This window comes from Pseudophryne corroboree, chromosome 1 (genome assembly GCF_028390025.1).
Source record: "Pseudophryne corroboree isolate aPseCor3 chromosome 1, aPseCor3.hap2, whole genome shotgun sequence".
NCBI classification, from domain to species: Eukaryota; Metazoa; Chordata; class Amphibia; order Anura; family Myobatrachidae; genus Pseudophryne; species Pseudophryne corroboree.
Window position 1 is genome coordinate 301,818,807 of NC_086444.1, and position 19,195 is coordinate 301,838,001.

At 46.2% G+C, this 19,195-nt stretch overlaps 1 protein-coding gene across 2 annotated transcripts in view; it reads left to right on the forward strand.

Moving 5' to 3' along the window:
• The window catches only part of ARPC3 (actin related protein 2/3 complex subunit 3), a 48,159-nt gene extending 33,852 nt beyond the window's left edge, over positions 1 to 14,307 (forward strand). For both annotated transcript variants that reach the window (XM_063964404.1, XM_063964405.1), the window contains exons 3-7: positions 747 to 823; positions 3,449 to 3,517; positions 4,441 to 4,567; positions 13,459 to 13,553; positions 13,943 to 14,307. In XM_063964404.1, coding sequence (XP_063820474.1) covers positions 747 to 823; positions 3,449 to 3,517; positions 4,441 to 4,567; positions 13,459 to 13,553; positions 13,943 to 14,005 — 431 coding nt within the window. In that variant the 3' untranslated portion in view covers positions 14,006 to 14,307. The remainder of the gene's footprint in view (positions 1 to 746; positions 824 to 3,448; positions 3,518 to 4,440; positions 4,568 to 13,458; positions 13,554 to 13,942) is intronic.
• Positions 14,308 to 19,195: the final 4,888 nt, after the last annotated feature.

Sequence of the window (19,195 nt, forward strand, 5' to 3'; positions counted from 1 at the left end):
GGCGGTCAGGATACCGACGCCGGAATCCCAACACCAGCTGAAATACCGGCGGTCGGAGTCTTGACCAGCTGGTTACCCCTCTTGGGTGGTGGTCCACGCCACCACCCGGAGGGGAATAGAAACCCGCCACCGGGCCCGAAGCGTGGCAAGTGGATGCGCTGCGCTCGCTGTCGGGCTCCAGGCGTCTGTCTCCTGACCGCCGGGATCTCGTACTGATCCCATTCAGTTGTTTTAATGTAACCGCAGTTCCTGTCTAAACTTATGGAAGCTATTCAATTGTTTGTTTTGTTAGTGTGTTTCCGAGTGCCACGAGCGCCCGTTATTTCCACTTGCACCCTTCTGAGATGGCAAGCAGAAATCTGCCCGACGTTGGGCACTTGAGTGCTCAAACTTAGCGCGTCCAGTATTTTGCACGTGTTCAGCAGCTTGATGTGGCTAAACTTGTTGCATTTGGGCACTACAAGTAATGGGCACCCACAACTTACGACCATTTGCTAAAACAATTTCATTTCATCCTTCGAAGAGTGTGTGCGAGAAAACATTTAAACATTTGGAAACCCCCCCTCATATTTGGATGTCTAAAGTGCATCTATTGACATTGGATACTTTGTTTTACCCTGTCTTATATCCACACCTGTAAACTAATAAAATAATGTGCATTAGATTATGAAACCGTGCAAATTGTTTTACATGGTTATGTATTAAAAGTGACCCTTTTATAATACCCATTCTTTCTTTTCTGTTAGCCAAGGACACAGATATTATCGATGAAGCTATAACTTATTTCAAGGCTAATGTCTTCTTTAAAAATTATGAGATTAAGGTGAGTTATTTATGAAAGTATCTCTACAGTTTTCTATTGTTTTGCTTTGTATTAACTCCTTTTTTTCCCTGCAAAACCTCTGTGAAATGGTTTTCTTTTTATTACTTAATAAATGTTAAAACATATATTTTGAAGAATACATTAAAATATTTTATTTGAAAATATAATATCTAGGGAGTGTTTTGCATTCCCCCTCATCCCCATGCCCATAGGCCCCCATTATGAAATAACGTCCTGCCCCTCCCATTGGTAGTAGATCACCCAGTGATTGTAATCCCTGCACTCCCTTAATAACCATAAAAGCCATGCTTTATAAACCCAACCACCTGTAAAAAGCCTTTTTTTTTTGTACACTCCCTCCTGTCGCATGTGGTTCAGCCTAACCAGGTAAAGTACACCTGGCTCCAGTCGCATCACATAAGACAATGCCAGGTAAATGGTTAAAGCCTCTAGGACAGTGGTTTCCAAACTTTTTTGAATCACGGCGCCCTAGAATATCAGAATTTTTTTCACGTCACCCCTAGGCCAAAAATTTCTTATTGAGAAATTTTAGAAAGAAATATTACATTAAGTAGATCGCGTTTATATGTCATCCTTAGGTTCAGTTGTGTGGTAGGGGACAAGATTTGCTTCTGTTTGGCCACATATTTTATGACTGGCAGTCACCAGCACTGGTTTTGCCTATTATATTGACCATGAATAATTTGAATTGGTCCTGGACCACCAACCCAGGGCACCCCTGCAAGTGTCCCGAGGTTTGGGAACCTCTGCTCTAGGATTTATGGTTTGAGTGAATGGTGGGAGTCCCATGATTGGGTGTATCTCTGTACTGCAAGCTAAAGAGGATGGGAACATAGCGACAATCATTGACGTAGAGATGACTCCTACAATGCAGTGTATGGTCTTCAATATCTGTTTATATATTACAGGTGTAAAAGAAACCTTATAACGTTCATGTATGGTAATAATTACAGATATGCAAAAACAAAGTAGGGATGCATTTGAGAAATCTTCTGCCAAATACTGAACTCTAAATCATAATAAGCATATTAAATTTATGCAACATGGACCAATATAATAAATGTATTCGTATTTCGCAATATGTATAACGTGTGTGCGCCTGCCCCTGTAACAGGTGAGATATGTGCGCCTAACAGGTATATATAAGTAGAGTGGTCTGTGTTGGCTACATTTGCATGAATTGGCCCTTACTGAACCCAGCCCATGGGAGAACGTTCCTTTCACCCCCCCCCACTTCACCTCACCAGTCGTAGCATGTGATATGTGCAAAATCCGGGGGGGGTTAGGCACTAAGGGGAGGGGAGGGTTAGATTTGGGCTAAAAAAAACAAAAATTAGACAATTTTTGTGTCCACAATTTCCTTGAACCTGACGACGTTAAGCACTGGTGACCTTTTGATCTAATTCATGGCAACCATGTGATGCTAATCTATTAATACAAACAGGTCTGAAATCATGGATATTCCTTTGTTCTCTTTCTGAGCTTCTCTCTCTGAGCTTACACAGAGCAAAACCATGGAAGCGGACTGGCGCAAACAGCCATAGAGCTCCCTGTACATCAGACACTTTGGGCGGTATGCAGCTGATTATCGCACCCGATCTCCTGTCTGAAGTGACAGGAGATAGGGGGCGATATTCAATTGCGTCAATGTATTACGCTGATTGTTACTATAAAGTTCTGGTTTAGCAGCTAAAACTGACCAAATTGCTGGGCCGATTGCGGGTCACTTTTCACACACTTCCGCTCCCCCCCCCCCCCCCTCCCCCAAGGGGGTGCGAGCTGAAATGCAGACACCGACAGCCATCGCGCCCAAACTGAGCTACAATTGAATAGCTCCGTTTGGGCACCATCTACTGGCTTCCGTCAGAAAACCATTGAATTTCGCCATTTGTTAGGCCAGCTAGTTCTTGGTCGAAGTGTGTTTCTTATGTGGCTGGCATGGCTTGTTGGCATTTGTGCTTCACAACACCTGTTATCCTGTACTAGCATATTGGGCCACCTCTAGTCTTAACCCGACTGCAACATCTTTCTCCATCACTCTATCTTGCCTCTTATTCTGCTTGATCTGTCACTCATTCCATCCAATGCGGGGAGGATATGTGGCTTTGGCACATGCTCCAGTTCCCTCTGCGCATGGCGAATATGAGACAGCCACAGTGGATTATTAAATAGATTAGAGCAAAATAAGCATTGTTGATAACCCATTCACCTCACTGCCTGATCAGCCCAACCACCCACACCATACCTCACCTGCACTCCAATAGATCACACTTCTTTTAGGCATTTGAAACTATCAACTGTTCTGCTAATGGGAAATAAATATGTCGGCATTTTGAGTGTCTGCATCCTGACCGCCGGCAAATCGTATGTATTCCATCTTTCCTTATGACACTTGGAGAACAGGACTTGGAGATACATCCCCTTATTAAGTGACTTTAAATGGAAAATGTGCAGCTACAAGTTTTTATATTCAGCTGCTGAGACACATTATGCTTTGTGTAGTAGTGCAATGTTCATGTTGAGTACACGCACACCTTTCTCAATATTTGATAAATTATTTTGTTAATATTTTAGATTGTTTTAAATCCTGTTATCTACTTTTAGAATGAAGCTGACCGGACATTAATATATATCACTCTTTACATTTCTGAGTGCCTAAAAAAGTTGCAGAAGGTGAGCATTTTCAGCAGTCTCTAATGGTGTTGGAGAACGTTTATATACCTTTTGTAAGAACCCTTGTAGGTGTATGCCCTTATCGTGTAAGCTGTATCATACAGTTGTAGTCATTTAACAACAGTGACGACAGTTGTAGCTTTCAGTAAACCAATTGAACATTTGGGTAATAAATTCAGATGCTAGTGAAGGGACTGAGTTGCCGTGTTGCCGCCAGTTCGCACCCCTGTGGGAAGCGAGCCCTTTTGAGCGAGATCCCCGCTGCTATAAAGTGCAGCAGTGACCGGCAGATTTGCTGGGCAAATCCATCCGGCACATATTTGAATTTATCCCTTGGAGTGTGATCATCAATAACTCTTCCTTTTGTTATATAATGAAATCCGAGGGCTTTGCAGTGAATAACATGGTTGGATGTGCTTTTTTAAAGCATTCTGTGTTCAAGACAGAAGACATTCCTAAAAAGTTAAAAGGTGTGGTCTGTATTCCTGTCTCCAACGATACTCTAGTTCTTTATGTGGTTCCCAGTACTTATTAATGGAGGTGTGTAACTGCATTGCAGCCAGAAACATTTTCAGTCATTAGTGGGAATTGGACTGTAAAGGGAGAAAAACACGCGCTTCCAGTCTGCTTTATGATATTATCTTAAAAATTAAGAAATTTACAATTACAGCTGACTATGGTGACATACATAAAAAGTGGAAATCTTAAAACTTATTTTAATCCATTGTATGTATTTGTAACAGATGTATTCAGTTCTGCAGTATAGGCATAACATCCTATGGTCTGTACTTTTATTTCTTCCCTTTTTCTTGGTGACAAGGTCTGTATATTCATTTGCAGTTATCCACCATGTAATAGGAGAGCTCAAAACATAAAAAGTTGGTTAAGGAATCCATTATCAGGTTAATCTGTTTTTCTTCCAGTGTAATTCTAAAGGACAGGGGGAAAAGGAAATGTACACACTGGGGATTACAAACTTTCCCATCCCAGGAGAACCAGGGTTCCCCCTCAATGCCATGTATGTAAAGCCTACCAACAAACAGGAAGACGGTAAGATTCTGCAATAGTTTAAAAAAAAAAAAAATTGCATTGTTGTACAGTCATATCGATTTACAATCTAGGAATACACCGGTCCATCGGACAATTCTTAGTCAGATTGTGAATTCATAAACTGATTGTACCACACACACACACATTGTAGTACATGTGCAATTCAGGATAGTTGAAGATTGTTATTATTAAAACACATACACTTAATTCAATTTAGACTGTCAGATTATATTGGGAGCATTGTCATCCTTATGTGCTCATTTGTATCCATTCGATAAGAAAACATTAAATTGAAAGTGCATTATGTGGAGGCCCCTAACAATAAAACTGTCAATATGATATGCTGGCGATGTTATTAAAAAGTATAATGTATTTCCCCCGGGACACTCCTTTTTATCATATAAACCCCGTATACAGAGGGCTTTTAGTTTTTCACGACATTACTAGGGAGCCTTCCTTCCTTTAAATTTCAGATTTACAAGAAAAATGTCATATCCCTCATAAAGAAATTCTTCCAGTTTCTCCAATTGCGACATTCCTATACTATTGTTAAACAACAATGGGTTGGGTTCGGGTGACCGTCAGTTGGGAGACGGTTGGCCATACTGATGCCAGGATACCGGCTGTTAGATGGCCGGCAAGGGGGAGGTAGTGCAAAAAAGCCCCCTGTGGGCTTGGTTGCTCTCCACAGGTTATATTCCCACTCTATGGGTGTCGTGGACACCCACAAGTGGGAATAGTCCCTGTTGGTCGGCATGCCGACCGGCGGGCTATTCAGCGTTCAGGATCCCAGCGTCAGTATTGTGACTGGCGGTCACATAACCGCATCCCACAACAATTAACAAACAGACCCCTCACAACATGTGAATCTTTGTGCCTCCAACAAGCTTCCACCAAGGGCCTCCTTTCCCTACTCTGTCCTGAGCTGCAGACCCCTTCTTCTGATCAGAAGGATCCTCATGAGTCTGCTTAGGATGCTGACTTGGGGGAAATTCTAGACACTGATGACTGAGCGGAAATATGTAGCCAAGCTGCCTCTTGCTCCCTTTGTGTAAGGAAAATACATATAAATTACTTTACAGGTGGTACTACGTTCATACCAGACTACATAAGATGGGCCCTAGTATACCCCCTAATTGTTGGAGAAACTGTAATTCAGAAGTAACATTTCCAAATGTATGGTGGCAATGCCTCAAGTGCCGCCCATTTTGGTCAGATATTGTGAACTTGAATACATCTATTACGTTTACTACAGTCCCATTTTCCCATAGAGACTATCTATTGTCTACTGAGATCCCAGAGGCCTCTCTCCACCAAGCCATGCTAATCCACTACATTTTTTTCCCAGCAGCCGCTGCAGGCTACACTCCCAAGGATCTGGCATGTTTACAAAATGGAATTTATGCCTATCATTGGGGGTAATTCTGAGTTGATCGCAGCAGGAACTTTGTTAGCAGTTCGGCAAAACCATGTGCACTGCAGGGGGGCAGATATAACATGTGCAGAGAGAGAGAGATTTGGGTGTGGTGAGTTCAATCTGCAATCTAAATTGCAGTGTAGAAATAAAGCAGCCAGTATTTACCCTGCACAGAAACAAAATAACCCATCCAAGTCTAACTCTCTCTGCACATGTTATATCTGCCCCCCTGCAGTGCACATGGTTTTGCCCAACTGCTTAAAAATTTCCTGCTGCGATCAACTTGGAATTACCCCTATTATTCACAATACCTCTTTGTCTTTCTTTAAAGAGGATTCTTGGACCTCTCTTTCGAGTCCAACTCCCTTTTGTTTAATTATTAAATTATTTGCCCCTCGGTTACTCCCATCTGCATCTATACCTCCTCGTTTACGCCATTCTCAATTTCACTAATTATTGTCTTACATTTACTTGGCTGCATGGATGCTTTACTCTGTTTGTTTCTTCTATGTGATATTTTGAAGTTGCCTGTACCATTTGATAAAGTATTTAAAAAAAATAATGGAACAACTGGACTTACACTTGGGGATTCAGAATTACAGACCAGTGATTGTGTGCGGAATCTTGGCGTTGTCTTGGATGGTGGCTTGACACTTAAACATCAGATATCAGCCACAATCAAATCCTCATTCTTTCACCTGAGGAACATAGCCAGAATCAAGCACTTAATTCCCTCAGATGACATGCCAAAAGTCATTCATGCATTTGTATCATCTCGATTAGACTACTGTAATGCCCTCTACCTTGGTCTACCAGCAAAAGAATTGCAACGCTTACAGCTGGTGCAAAACACAGCTGCCAGGCTATTAACCAACCAGCCCCGTTCTAGCCACATAACACCCATCCTCTACTCCCTTCACTGGCTGCCTGTAAGATAGCGAATCATCTTCAAGATTGGGTTACTGAGTTTCAAAGCATTACATGACCAAGGTACCTGAAACAGATTCTGACCCCATACTGCCCCACTCGATTACTGCGGTCTGTAGATGAAGGACTCTGAGCAGTACCTAGAATCTACCGTAATTCATCTGGGGGTCGAGCTTTTAGTCATGCGGCTCCGACTCTATGGAACTCACTTCCCCGCACAGTGCGAGAGGCCCCAACTATAGAATCCTTCAAAAGTAGACTCAAGACTTTCCTGTTTACTCAAGCATTTCCATAATGTCCCTTTTAGTATCTTCATACTTCTGTATTTTATGAAAATGTACTTCATTATTTTCTGTACTATATTATGCTATGTATCTGTTAAGCGCCTTGAGTCCTATTGGAGAAAGAGCGCTATATAAATAAAATTATTATTATTCTTATAAATGTTCCCAGCACCACAAATGTGTTATACACACTGTAGTGACCCCAGTTCACAATATGCTACATAGAAAACCCAGTTCACATATGCAATTGCGCCCACTATGTTAGTGGTATAGATATGTGTGGGGTCCACTGGGCGGCCACCCCCGCTTCCCTGTTAAGCCAGCGCTATCAGTCACAAGGTGATAGACAATACGGCTGTATACAAAAATGTGTTAGTTCAGGGAAAGATCAAGTAATAATGTGTGGAAGGAGGGGATTGATTTGTCGTTGGAGACCTTTCTACCCCGAGTCGAGCACTTGGTGGGGCTTGTGTCTACAGTATAGGAGGGGCTAGTTTATTCTTTATTGTGTGATGACTTTTGCTGGGAAACATTCATACACACACGAGTGTTCCTGTCGCACTTACCATCCTAGAAAAAATAAGAATTTACTTACCGATAATTCTATTTCTCGTAGTCCGTAGTGGATGCTGGGGACTCCGTCAGGACCATGGGGATTAGCGGCTCCGCAGGAGACAGGGCACAAAAGTAAAAGCTTTAGGATCAGGTGGTGTGCACTGGCTCCTCCCCCTATGACCCTCCTCCAAGCCTCAGTTAGGATACTGTGCCCGGACGAGCGTACACAATAAGGAAGGATTTTGAATCCCGGGTAAGACTCATACCAGCCACACCAATCACACTGTACAACCTGTGATCTGAACCCAGTTAACAGCATGATAACAGCGGAGCCTCTGAAAAGATGGCTCACAACAATAATAACCCGATTTTTGTAACAATAACTATGTACAAGTATTGCAGACAATCCGCACTTGGGATGGGCGCCCAGCATCCACTACGGACTACGAGAAATAGAATTATCGGTAAGTAAATTCTTATTTTCTCTGACGTCCTAAGTGGATGCTGGGGACTCCGTCAGGACCATGGGGATTATACCAAAGCTCCCAAACGGGCGGGAGAGTGTGGATGACTCTGCAGCACCGAATGAGAGAACTCCAGGTCCTCCTCAGTCAGGGTGTGCCCCTGACCAAGTATCAGCTCGGCAAAGTTGTAAAGCCGAGACCCCTCGGGCAGCCGCCCAAGATGAGCCCACCTTCCTTGTGGAATGGGCATTTACATATTTTGGCTGTGGCAGGCCTGCCACAGAATGTGCAAGCTGAATTGTACTACACATCCAACTAGCAATCGTCTGCTTAGAAGCAAGAGCACCCAGTTTGTTGGGTGCATACAGGATAACAGCAAGTCAGTTTTCCTGACTCCAGCCGTCCTGGAAACTATATTTTCAGGGCCCTGACAACATCTAGCAACTTGGAGTCCTCCAAGTCCCTAGTAGCCGCAGGTACCACAATAAGCTGGTTCGGGTGAAACACTGACACCACCTTAGGGAGAAACTGGGGATGAGTCCGCAGCTCTGCCCTGTCCGAATGGACAATCAGATATGGGCTTTTTTGAGACAAACGCCGCCAATTCTGACACTCGCCTGGCCGAGGCCAGGGCCAACAGCATGGTCACTTTCCCTGTGAGATATTTCAAATCCACAGATTTGAGCTGTTTAAACCAATGTGATTTTAGGAATCCCAGAACTACGTTGAGATCCCACAGTGCCACTGGAGGCACAAAAGGGGGTTGTATATGCAGTACTCCCTTGACAAACTTCTGGACTTCAGGAACTGAAGCCAATTCTTTCTGGAAGAAAATCGACAGGGCCGAAATTTGAACCTTAATGGACCCCAATTTGCGGCCCATAGACACTCCTGTTTGCAGGAAATGCAGGAAACGACCGAGTTGAAATTTCTTCATGGGGCCTTCCTGGCCTCACACCACGCACCATATTTTCGCCACATGTGGTGATAATCTTGTGCGGTCACCTCCTTCCTGGCTTTGACCAGGGTAGGAATGACCTCTTCCGGAATGCCTTTTTCCCTTAGGATCCGGCGTTCAACCGCCATGCCGTCAAACGCAGCCGCGGTAAGTCTCGGAACAGACATGGTACTTGCTGAAGCAAGTCCCTTCTTAGCGGCAGAGGCCATGAGTCCTCTGTGAGCATCTCTTGAAGTTCCGGGTACCAAGTCCTTCTTGGCCAATCCGGAGCCACGAGTATAGTTCTTACTCCTCTACGTCTTATAATTCTCAATACCTTGGGTATGAGAAGCAGAGGAGGGAGGACATACACCGACTGGTACACCCACGGTGTTACCAGAACGTCCACAGCTATTGCCTGAGGGTCTTTTGACCTGGCGCAATACTTGTCCAGTTTTTTGTTCAGGCGGGACGCCATCATGTCCACCTTTGGTCTTTTCCAACAGTTCACAATCATGTGGAAGACTTCCCGATGAAGTCCCCACTCTCCCGGGTGGAGGTTGTGCTGAGGAAGTCTGCTTCCCAGTTGTCCACTCCCGGAATGAACACTGCTGACAGTGCTATCACATGATTTTCCGCCCAGCGAAAAATCCTTGCAGTTTCTGCCATTGCCCTCCTGCTTCTTGTGCCGCCCTGTCTGTTTACGTGGGCGACTGCCGTGATGTTGTCCCACTGGATCAATACCGGCTGACCTTGAAGCAGAGGTCTTGCTAAGCTTAGAGCATTGTAAATTGCCCTTAGCTCCAGTATATTTATGTGGAGAAAAATCTCCAGACTTGATCACACTCCCTGGAAATTTTTTCCCTGTGTGACTGCTCCCCAGCCTCTCAGGCTGGCCTCCGTGGTCACCAGCATCCAATCCTGAATGCCGAATCTGCGGCCCTCTAGAAGATGAGCACTCTGTAACCACCACAGGAGAGACACCCCTGTCCTTGGAGATAGGGTTATCCGCTGATGCATCTGAAAATGCGATCCGGACCATCTGTCCAGCAGATCCCACTGAAAAGTTCTTGCGTGGAATCTGACGAATGGAATCGCTTCGTAATAAGCCACCATTTTTCCCAGGACTCTTGTGCAATGATGCACTGACACTTTTCCTGGTTTTAGGAGGTTCCTGACTAGCTCGGATAACTCCCTGGCTTTCTCCTCCGGGAGAAACACCTTTTTCTGGACTGTGTCCAGAACCATCCCTAGGAACAGCAGACGTGTCGTCGGAAACGGCTGCGATTTTGGATATTTAGAATCCACCCGTGCTGTCGTAGAACTACTTGAGATAGTGCTACTCCGACTTCCAACTGTTCTCTGGACCTTGCCCTTATCAGGAGATCGTCCAAGTAAGGGATAATTAAGACGCCTTTTCTTTGAAGAAGAATCATCATTTCGGCCATTACTTTGGTAAAGACCCGGGGTGCCGTGGACAATCCAAACTGCAGCGTCTGAAACTGATAGTGACAGTTCCGTACCACGAACCTGAGGTACCCTTGGAGAGAAGGGCAATTTGGGACATAGAGGTAAGCATCCTTGATGTCCAGGGACACCATATAGTCCCCTTCTTCCTGGTTCGCTATCACTGCTCTGAGTGACTCCATCTTGATTTGAACCTTTGTATGTAAGTGTTCAAAGATTTCCCATTTAGAATAGGTCTCACCGAGCCGTCTGGCTTCAGTACCACAATATAGTGTGGAATAATACCCCTTTCCTTGTTGTAGGAGGGGTACTTTGATTATCACCTGCTGGGAATACAGCTTGTGAATTGTTTTCAATACTGCCTCCCTGTCGGAGGAAGACGTTGGTAAAGCAGACATCAGGAGCCTGCGAGGGGGAGACGTCTCGAATTTCCAGTCTGTACCCCTGGGATACTACTTGTAGGATCCAGGGGTCCACTTGCGAGTGAGCCCACTACGCGCTGAAACTCTTGAGACGACCCCCCACCGCACTTGAGTCCGCTTGTACGGCCCCAGCGTCATGCTGAGGACTTGGCAGAAGCTGTGGAGGGCTTCTGTTCCTGGGAATGGGCTGCCTGCTGCAGTCTTCTTCCCTTTCCTCTATCCCTGGGCAGATATGACTGGCCTTTTGCCCGCTTGCCCTTATGGGGACGAAAGGACTGAGGCTGAAAAGACGGTGTCTTTTTCTGCTGAGATGTGATTTGGGGTAAAAAAGGTGGATTTTCCAGCTGTTGCCGAGGCCACCAGGTCCGATGGACCGACCCCAAATAACTCCTCCCCTTTATACGGCAATACTTCCATGTGCCGTTTGGAATCTGCATCACCTGACCACTGTCGTGTCCATAAACATCTTCTGGCAGATATGGACATCGCACTTACTCTTGATGCCAGAGTGCAAATATCCCTCTGTGCATCTCGCATATATAGAAATGCATCCTTTAAATGCTCTATAGTCAATAAAATACTGTCCCTGTCAAGGGTATCAATATTTTCAGTCAGGGAATCCGACCAAGCCACCCCAGCGCTGCACATCCAGGCTGAGGCGATCGCTGGTCGCAGTATAACACCAGTATGTGTGTATATACCTTTTTAGGATATTTTTCAGCCTCTCAGCTGGCTCCTTGAGGGCGGCCCTATCTGGAGACGGTACCGCCACTTGTTTTGATAAGCGTGTGAGCGCCTTATCCACCCTAAAGGGTGTTTCCCAACGCGCCCTAACTTCTGGCGGGAAAGGGTATACCGCCAATAATTTTCTATCGGGGGAAACCCACGCATCATCACACACTTCATTTAATTTATCTGATTCAGGAAAAACTACAGGTAGTTTTTTCACACCCCACATAATACCCTTCTTGTGGTACTTGTAGTATCAGAAATATGTAACACCTCCTTCATTGCCCTTAACATGTAACGTGTGGCCCTAAAGGAAAATACGTTTGTTTCTTCACCGTCGACACTGGAGTCAGTGTCCGTGTCTGTGTCTGTGTCGACCGACTGAGGTAAATGAGCGTTTTACAGCCCCTGACGGTGTTTGAGACGCCTGGACAGGTACTAATTTGTTTGCCGGCCGTCTCATGTCGTCAACCGACCTTGCAGCGTGTTGACATTATCACGTAATTCCTTAAATAAGCCATCCATTCCGGTGTCGACTCCCTAGAGAGTGACATCACCATTTCAGGCAATTGCTCCGCCTCCTCACCAACATCGTCCTCATACATGTCGACACACACGTACCGACACACAGCACACACACAGGGAATGCTCTGATAGAGGACAGGACCCCACTAGCCCTTTGGGGAGACAGAGGGAGAGTTTGCCAGCACACACCAAAAACGCTATAATTATACCGGGACAACCTTTATATAAGTGTTTTTCCCTTATAGCATCTTAATATATAATCATATCGCCAAATAAGTGCCCCCCCCTCTCTGTTTTAACCCTGTTTCTGTAGTGCAGTGCAGGGGAGAGCCTGGGAGCCTTCCCACCAGCATTTCTGTGAGGGAAAATGGCGCTGTGTGCTGAGGAGAATAGGTCCCGCCCCCTTTTCGGCGGGCTTCTTCTCCCGTTTTTCTGAGACCTGGCAGGGGTTAAATACATCCATATAGCCCCAGGGGCTATATGTGATGTATTTTTAGCCAGAATAAGGTACTATCATTGCTGCCCAGGGCGCCCCCCCCCAGCGCCCTGCACCCTCAGTGACCGCTGCTATGAAGTGTGCTGACAACAATGGCGCACAGCTGCAGTGCTGTGCGCTACCTTATGAAGACTGAAGAGTCTTCTGCCGCCGTTTCTGGACCTTCACTTTTCGGCATCTGCAAGAGGGGTCGGCGGCGCGGCTCCGGGACGAACCCCAGGGTGAGACCTGTGTTCCGACTCCCTCTGGAGCTAATGGTGTCCAGTAGCCTAAGAAGCCAATCCATCCTGCACGCAGGTGAGTTCACTTCTCTCCCCTAAGTCCCTCGTAGCAGTGAGCCTGTTGCCAGCAGGACTCACTGAAAATAAAAAACCTAACAAACTTTTACTCTAAGCAGCTCTTTAGGAGAGCCACCTAGATTGCACCCTTCTCGGCCGGGCACAAAAATCTAACTGAGGCTTGGAGGAGGGTCATAGGGGGAGGAGCCAGTGCACACCACCTGATCCTAAAGCTTTTACTTTTGTGCCCTGTCTCCTGCGGAGCCGCTAATCCCCATGGTCCTGACGGAGTCCCCAGCATCCACTTAGGACGTCAGAGAAAAATATTTCTAGCACCTCTGCATTTATATACTAGCTGGTATTGTTGCATGTTGTTCTTTCTTCTTCCAGAGGTGATGAGGGCCTACTTGCAACAGCTGAGACAAGAGACCGGTCTAAGGCTGTGTGAGAAGGTGTTTGACCCTCAGAATGACAAACCCAGCAAGGTAATTCGCTGTTACTGTCCTACTGCCACCTATGCATGTATTTTCCAGTGTTCTGATTAGGACAATGGTGGCCAAATAACCTGGAACTGCAAAGAGGCTACAATGTATAGCATACACCAAATACAGCAGGATTATTGCTAGCGGTCTGAAAGGCATATTAGTGTATAGAATCCATCTATCTGTTAATGGAAGACATGCCACAATGTGATCGTGCCCCTAAATGGTCCGTAAAATCACAATATTACTTTTTTAAACTTATTACATAAGTATACGAGCTAAATAATTGATGGCTTATTATGTCTATATATTTTGCCTCCTACTATATGTCCTTTTTACAGAACCATATAAATTCTACTTCCTTTTAATCAACTTATTTTTTTTCCTTCTAGTGGTGGATGTGCTTTGTGAAGAGACAGTTCATGAACAAATCTCTGTCTGCTCCTGGGCAGTGAAGTGAAGAATGTAGGAGCAGACTAATATAACAATTAGTGTTCAAATTGTCAAATTAAGTTGTTCCAGTTTGAACCAAAATTTTATACTGCGTTGTAATATGATTGGTAATTGGCCAATAAGGCAAGCAAAATCCGGTATTCAGGGGAATAGCCAGTGTTAAGCTGGTGCTTAATAAACGTGATAAATCATTCTTGATTAATGTTTGGTGGATTTGTGCTTTCACTGTAACTCCACTGGTTGGAGCAATGATTGTTTCATTTCCTTCCTGTATTCTAATAAATACAGTGTATATTTACCATGACAGTGATTCTTCTCTTGAGGTATGGAAATAAAATAAAATACGGAAGACACAGAGGTGTTTGTTCCATGAGGGTACAGTATTCTCAGATTCCAGTTTAACTATTTCTCATTAAAAAAAATGCAACATTACACTCTTTGCAGACATAAGGGATAACGATACATAAAAATTCCAAAAACCAGATTGATTTTCTGTCCCCGGTTCAAAGTGCAGCTGATCTGGGGTGCGAAGTATGGGAACCTCCCTGAGGGGTCCCGCTAGGATCCCCCGTAAGTACACTGGCTCAAACAAGCTTAACTAAGCACTTGTGTGAAATTTTAAGCGTATTGGAGACTTTGCCAGTATAAATAATATGTATAGCTCCGGTGCCATTGGAGTGGGCGGAGCTTCCTCAGAGTGGGACCAGCGGCGTCTTGGCGCCTTTCTCTGCTTACAGCAGCCATCAGCAGCACACACTCAGCGCTTCCTGCCTCACAGACACGCTGGAAACTGGTACAGGGTGTAGCTAAGGGGGAGAGCCGCTTGTGTACACTATTCTAAGCCTATTTAGGACTGCATTTATTAGTGTAATTGTGATTATAGAGCTGACAGTCTCCCTGAGGCAGTGCAGCTCCGAGTGTGCTGGTATTTCTCCCTCTCTGTGTGTCTCCTCTCGTATACATACAGTAGGAAAAGCAGGCTTGCATTATAACTGTCTGTGTGTAAGTGTATGTGTTTGTACTTACTGTGAATAATATGGGTAAGCACAAACTGTGCAGTATCTGTCACACCAAATTATCTCCATTGTATAATGACTGTTTCCTGTGAGCAATGTAGTCAGTCTTCACAAATTAGTGAAGAGGCTGGGGGAGAGGGTACAGAGCCCCACTGGTTAGGGTCTCTTAAAACTATGATGTCTTCCCAGCTCACTGCTAATGTGCAGAAGGCTCAACTACTGCAACAAGCTATTGCAGATTTAGCTGCTAGGGCTGATGCACAGCCCCCCTCTCTCATGCAGGTCCCCAGAAACGTGGTTTACCTGCTCTGCGCTCTGATACAGATGATGATGGGAATGACCCGGACCCCATTAGTGGGGATCCCGATTCTAGTCAGGGTATTGAACCCCTCATTTTCTCTTACGTCCATATTAGTACCATGGGGTACAGACTGGTCCACCAGGAGCCATTGGCACTTTAAGAGTTTGAGAGTGTGGGCTGGCTCCTCCCTCTATGCCCCTCCTACCAGACCCAGTTTAGAAAATGTGCCCGGAGGAGCAGGTCACAGCTAAGGGAGCTCCATAGGAGTTCTTTTAGTTTTATTATTTTTAATAGAGTTTAGGCACAGGGAGGCTGCTGGCAACAGCCTCTCTGCTTTGTGGGACTAAGGGGGGAGTAGTGTCCGCCCTGCGGGGCCTGAGCCACTTACTCCGCTGACAGGACACTGAGCTCCCGAGGGGATAGAATGATCGCCGCCACAGGGGATCGCTCACCCCAGCAGCATGCTGCCACCCCCTTACAGATCCAGAAGATCGTGGCGAGTTAGTCACCGCTCCCCCTGACAAGCGAGGAGTCGGTGTGAAGATGGCGGCAACAGGGTAGGGAGCGCAGTATTAACCGCGCTCCAGAGCTCAGAGGCACGCTGTGAGGGGCACCCTGAGCCAGCTCCTACACCCTGCACTGGTCAGCAAGCCTGTCGGGGTCCCTGGATCTCAGCCAGCATATACCTCAGGCCAGTATAATCCTTGTGAAGAGCGGGAAGACGCGCCATCTTCAGGCGGCGGAGCTTCTCATAGCAGTCCCAGCAGCGTTCAGTGCCATTTTCTCTGCCTGCAGTCTTCAGCACTGTTCCTCCACATCAACTCCAGCTATCTGTATGGTACCAGGGGGTTGTAGAATGGGGGGGAGGCAGTGTGTATACTGTGTCTACCTATTAAGGAGCACAGTCAGCGTGAGGTGGGGATTCCCCTGTTCCTCAGAAGCGCTGTGTGTGGGTTGGCTCCAATCTCTGTGTCTCTCTGCCATTCTTGGGGGGGAAACTCTGCCATTGCCCTGTGTGTATGTGGGGTGTGTGGGGATTGCAAGCAGCCATGTCTAGAGACTCTGTATCATATGCTGCAGAGGATATATCTTCTCAGGAAGATCCCATTCCATGTAATCAGGATTGCACTGTTGTAGCGCATATCCCGGCTAGGGAACCGGAGTGTTTAGCCTCTCTTAAGGGGGTTATTTCTCAGATTTCTGAGAGGGTTGCACAGACTGAGAATGTTACTCAGGCTTTACAGTCCACTATGGCAGTATGGTCCGGTTGTGTTCCCTCAGGCCCTTCTGCGGTACACCCTCAAAAACGTGCTCTTTCACAAATTACGCAGGATGACACGGATACCGATTCTGACACAGCAGACTGATGGGGATGTGTTGGGGGGTTGCATCACTTGCTAAGGGGGTGCAGTTGATTGAGGTCATGAGAGATGTGTTGAATATTGCGGACGCAACTCCTGAGCAGGTTGAGGAGGCTTACTTCACTGATACTAAGAAAGCCTCGCTAACCTTCCCTGCATCTAAAGAATTATATGCTATTTTTGAAAAATCCTGGGAAAACCCGGAGAAAAAATTCCAGATCCCAAAAAGGGTTCTGGTTGCTTTTCACTTCCCTGAGGAAGATAGGAAAAAATGGGAAACCCCGCCTATAGTTGACGCATTTGTCTCCAGACTGTCAAAGAAGGTGGTCTTACCTGTCCCAGGATCTACCGCATTGAAAGAACCGGCAAATTGCAAGGTTGACACTACGCTCAAGTCCATATACATGGCTTCAGAGGTGACACTGCGGCCTACTATTGCCTGTGCGTGGATTTCTAAAGCTATAGCAAAGTGGTCAGGCACACTACTGGAAGACTTGGATAAATAAGGGTGACATTGAATTGTTTTTACGTAACATACAGAATTCTGCGGGATTTATGGTAGTGTGGAGAACCTACCCTACACAGGTCAGGCTCTCTTTGGGGAGGCGCTGGATGCGTGGATTTCCACGGCAACCGCAGGTAAGTCTCCTTTTCTTCCCTCAGCTGCACCGGCTACGATGAAACCTTTTTCTCCCAATACGTCACTGTTCTTTCGGCCCGCTAGGACTAGAAAGAACAAGCCCTCTAACACCTTCTTTAGAGGAGGTAGGGCTAAATCCAAAAAACCTGCACCTGCAGGTTCCCAGGACCAGAAGTCTGCTTGAGGTGCCTCAAAATCCTCAGCATGACGGTGGACCGCACAGCCTGGAGGTCGGTCAGGTGGGAGCAAGACTCCGGCATTTCAGCCACGTCTGGGTGTCGTCCGGTCTGGATCCCTGGGTGCAGGATATTGTTTCCTGGGGATACAGGCTGGAGTTTCAAAATCTTCCACCTCACCGATTCTTCAAATCAGGCTTGCCAGCTTTGCTGGCAGAGAGAGCTATTCTACAGGAAGCTGTCTGAAAATTGGAACTGTCGGAAGTCATTGTTCCAGTTTCGCCTCATCAACAAAACAAGGGTTACTATTCGAACCTTTTTGTGGTACCGAAGCCGGATGGTTCGGTCTGGCCAATTTTGAACTTGAAATCGTTAAACCCTTATCTAAGGGAGTTCAAATTCAAAATGCAATCTCTAAGGGCGGTGATCTCAGGTCTGGAGGAGGGTGGAGTTACTGGTGTCCCTGGACATCAAGGATGCGTACCTCCACATTCCCATTTGGTCGCCGCATCAGGCATATCTCAGGTTTGCACTGTTAGATGATCACTATCCGTTTCAAGCACTACCATTCGGTCTCTCAACGGCACAAAGGATCTTCACCAAGGTGATGGCGAAGATGATGGTTCTCCACAAGCAGGGGGTGAACATAATTCCATATCTGGACGACCTTCTGATCAAGGCATCGTCCAGGGAGAAGTTGTTAAGGTCCATTGCTCTCACGACGCATCTGCTCAGGGAGCACAGTTGGATCCTGAACCTTCCAAAGTCTCATCTGGAGTCGACAAGTAGGCTGTCTTTCCTGGGGATGATCCTCGACACGGAGGTGCAGAGGGTGTTTCTCCCGGTGGAGAATGCGTTGGTGATAGTCAATGCTCCGGGATGTCTTAAAGCCTGCCCGGGTGTCGGTTCATCAGTGCATCCGCCAGAACGGCTGGAGTCAGGAAAACTGACTCGCTGTTTATCCTGTATGCCCCCAACAAGTTGGGTGCTCCTGCTTCAAAGCAAACCGTTGCCCTCTGGATCTGTAACACGATTCAGCAGGCTCATTCTGCGGCTGGATTGCCGCATCCAAAATCAGTGAAAGCCCATTCCACAAGGAAGGTGGGCTCTTCTTGGGCGGCTGCCCGAGGGGTCTCGGCTTTACAGCTTTGCCGAGCTGCTACTTGGTCGGGTTCAAACACATTTGCAAGATTCTACAAGTTTGATACCCTGGCTGAGGAGTGCTGCAGAGTCATCCGCACTCTCCCGCCCGTTTGGGAGCTTTGGTATAATCCCCATGGTCCTTACGGAGTCCCCAGCATCCACTAGGACGTTAGAGAAAAAAAGATTTTACTCACCGGTAAATCTATTTCTCGTAGTCCGTAGTGGATGCTGGGCGCCCGTCCCTAGTGCGGACTTTCTGCAATACGTGTATATAGTTATTGCTTAATAATGGGTTATGTTATGTTGGCATCCATTGTTGATGCCCTGTTGTTGTTCATACTGTTGACTGGATAAGTGTATCACAAGTTATACGGTGTGATTGGTGTGGCTGGTATGAGTCTTACCCGGGATTCCAAAATCCTTTCCTTATAATGTCTGCTCTTCCGGGCACAGTTTCCTTAACTGAGGTCTGGAGGAGGGACATAGAGGGAGGAGCCAGTGCACACCAGATAGTACTAAATCTTTCTTTAGAGTGCCCAGTCTCCTGCGGAGCCC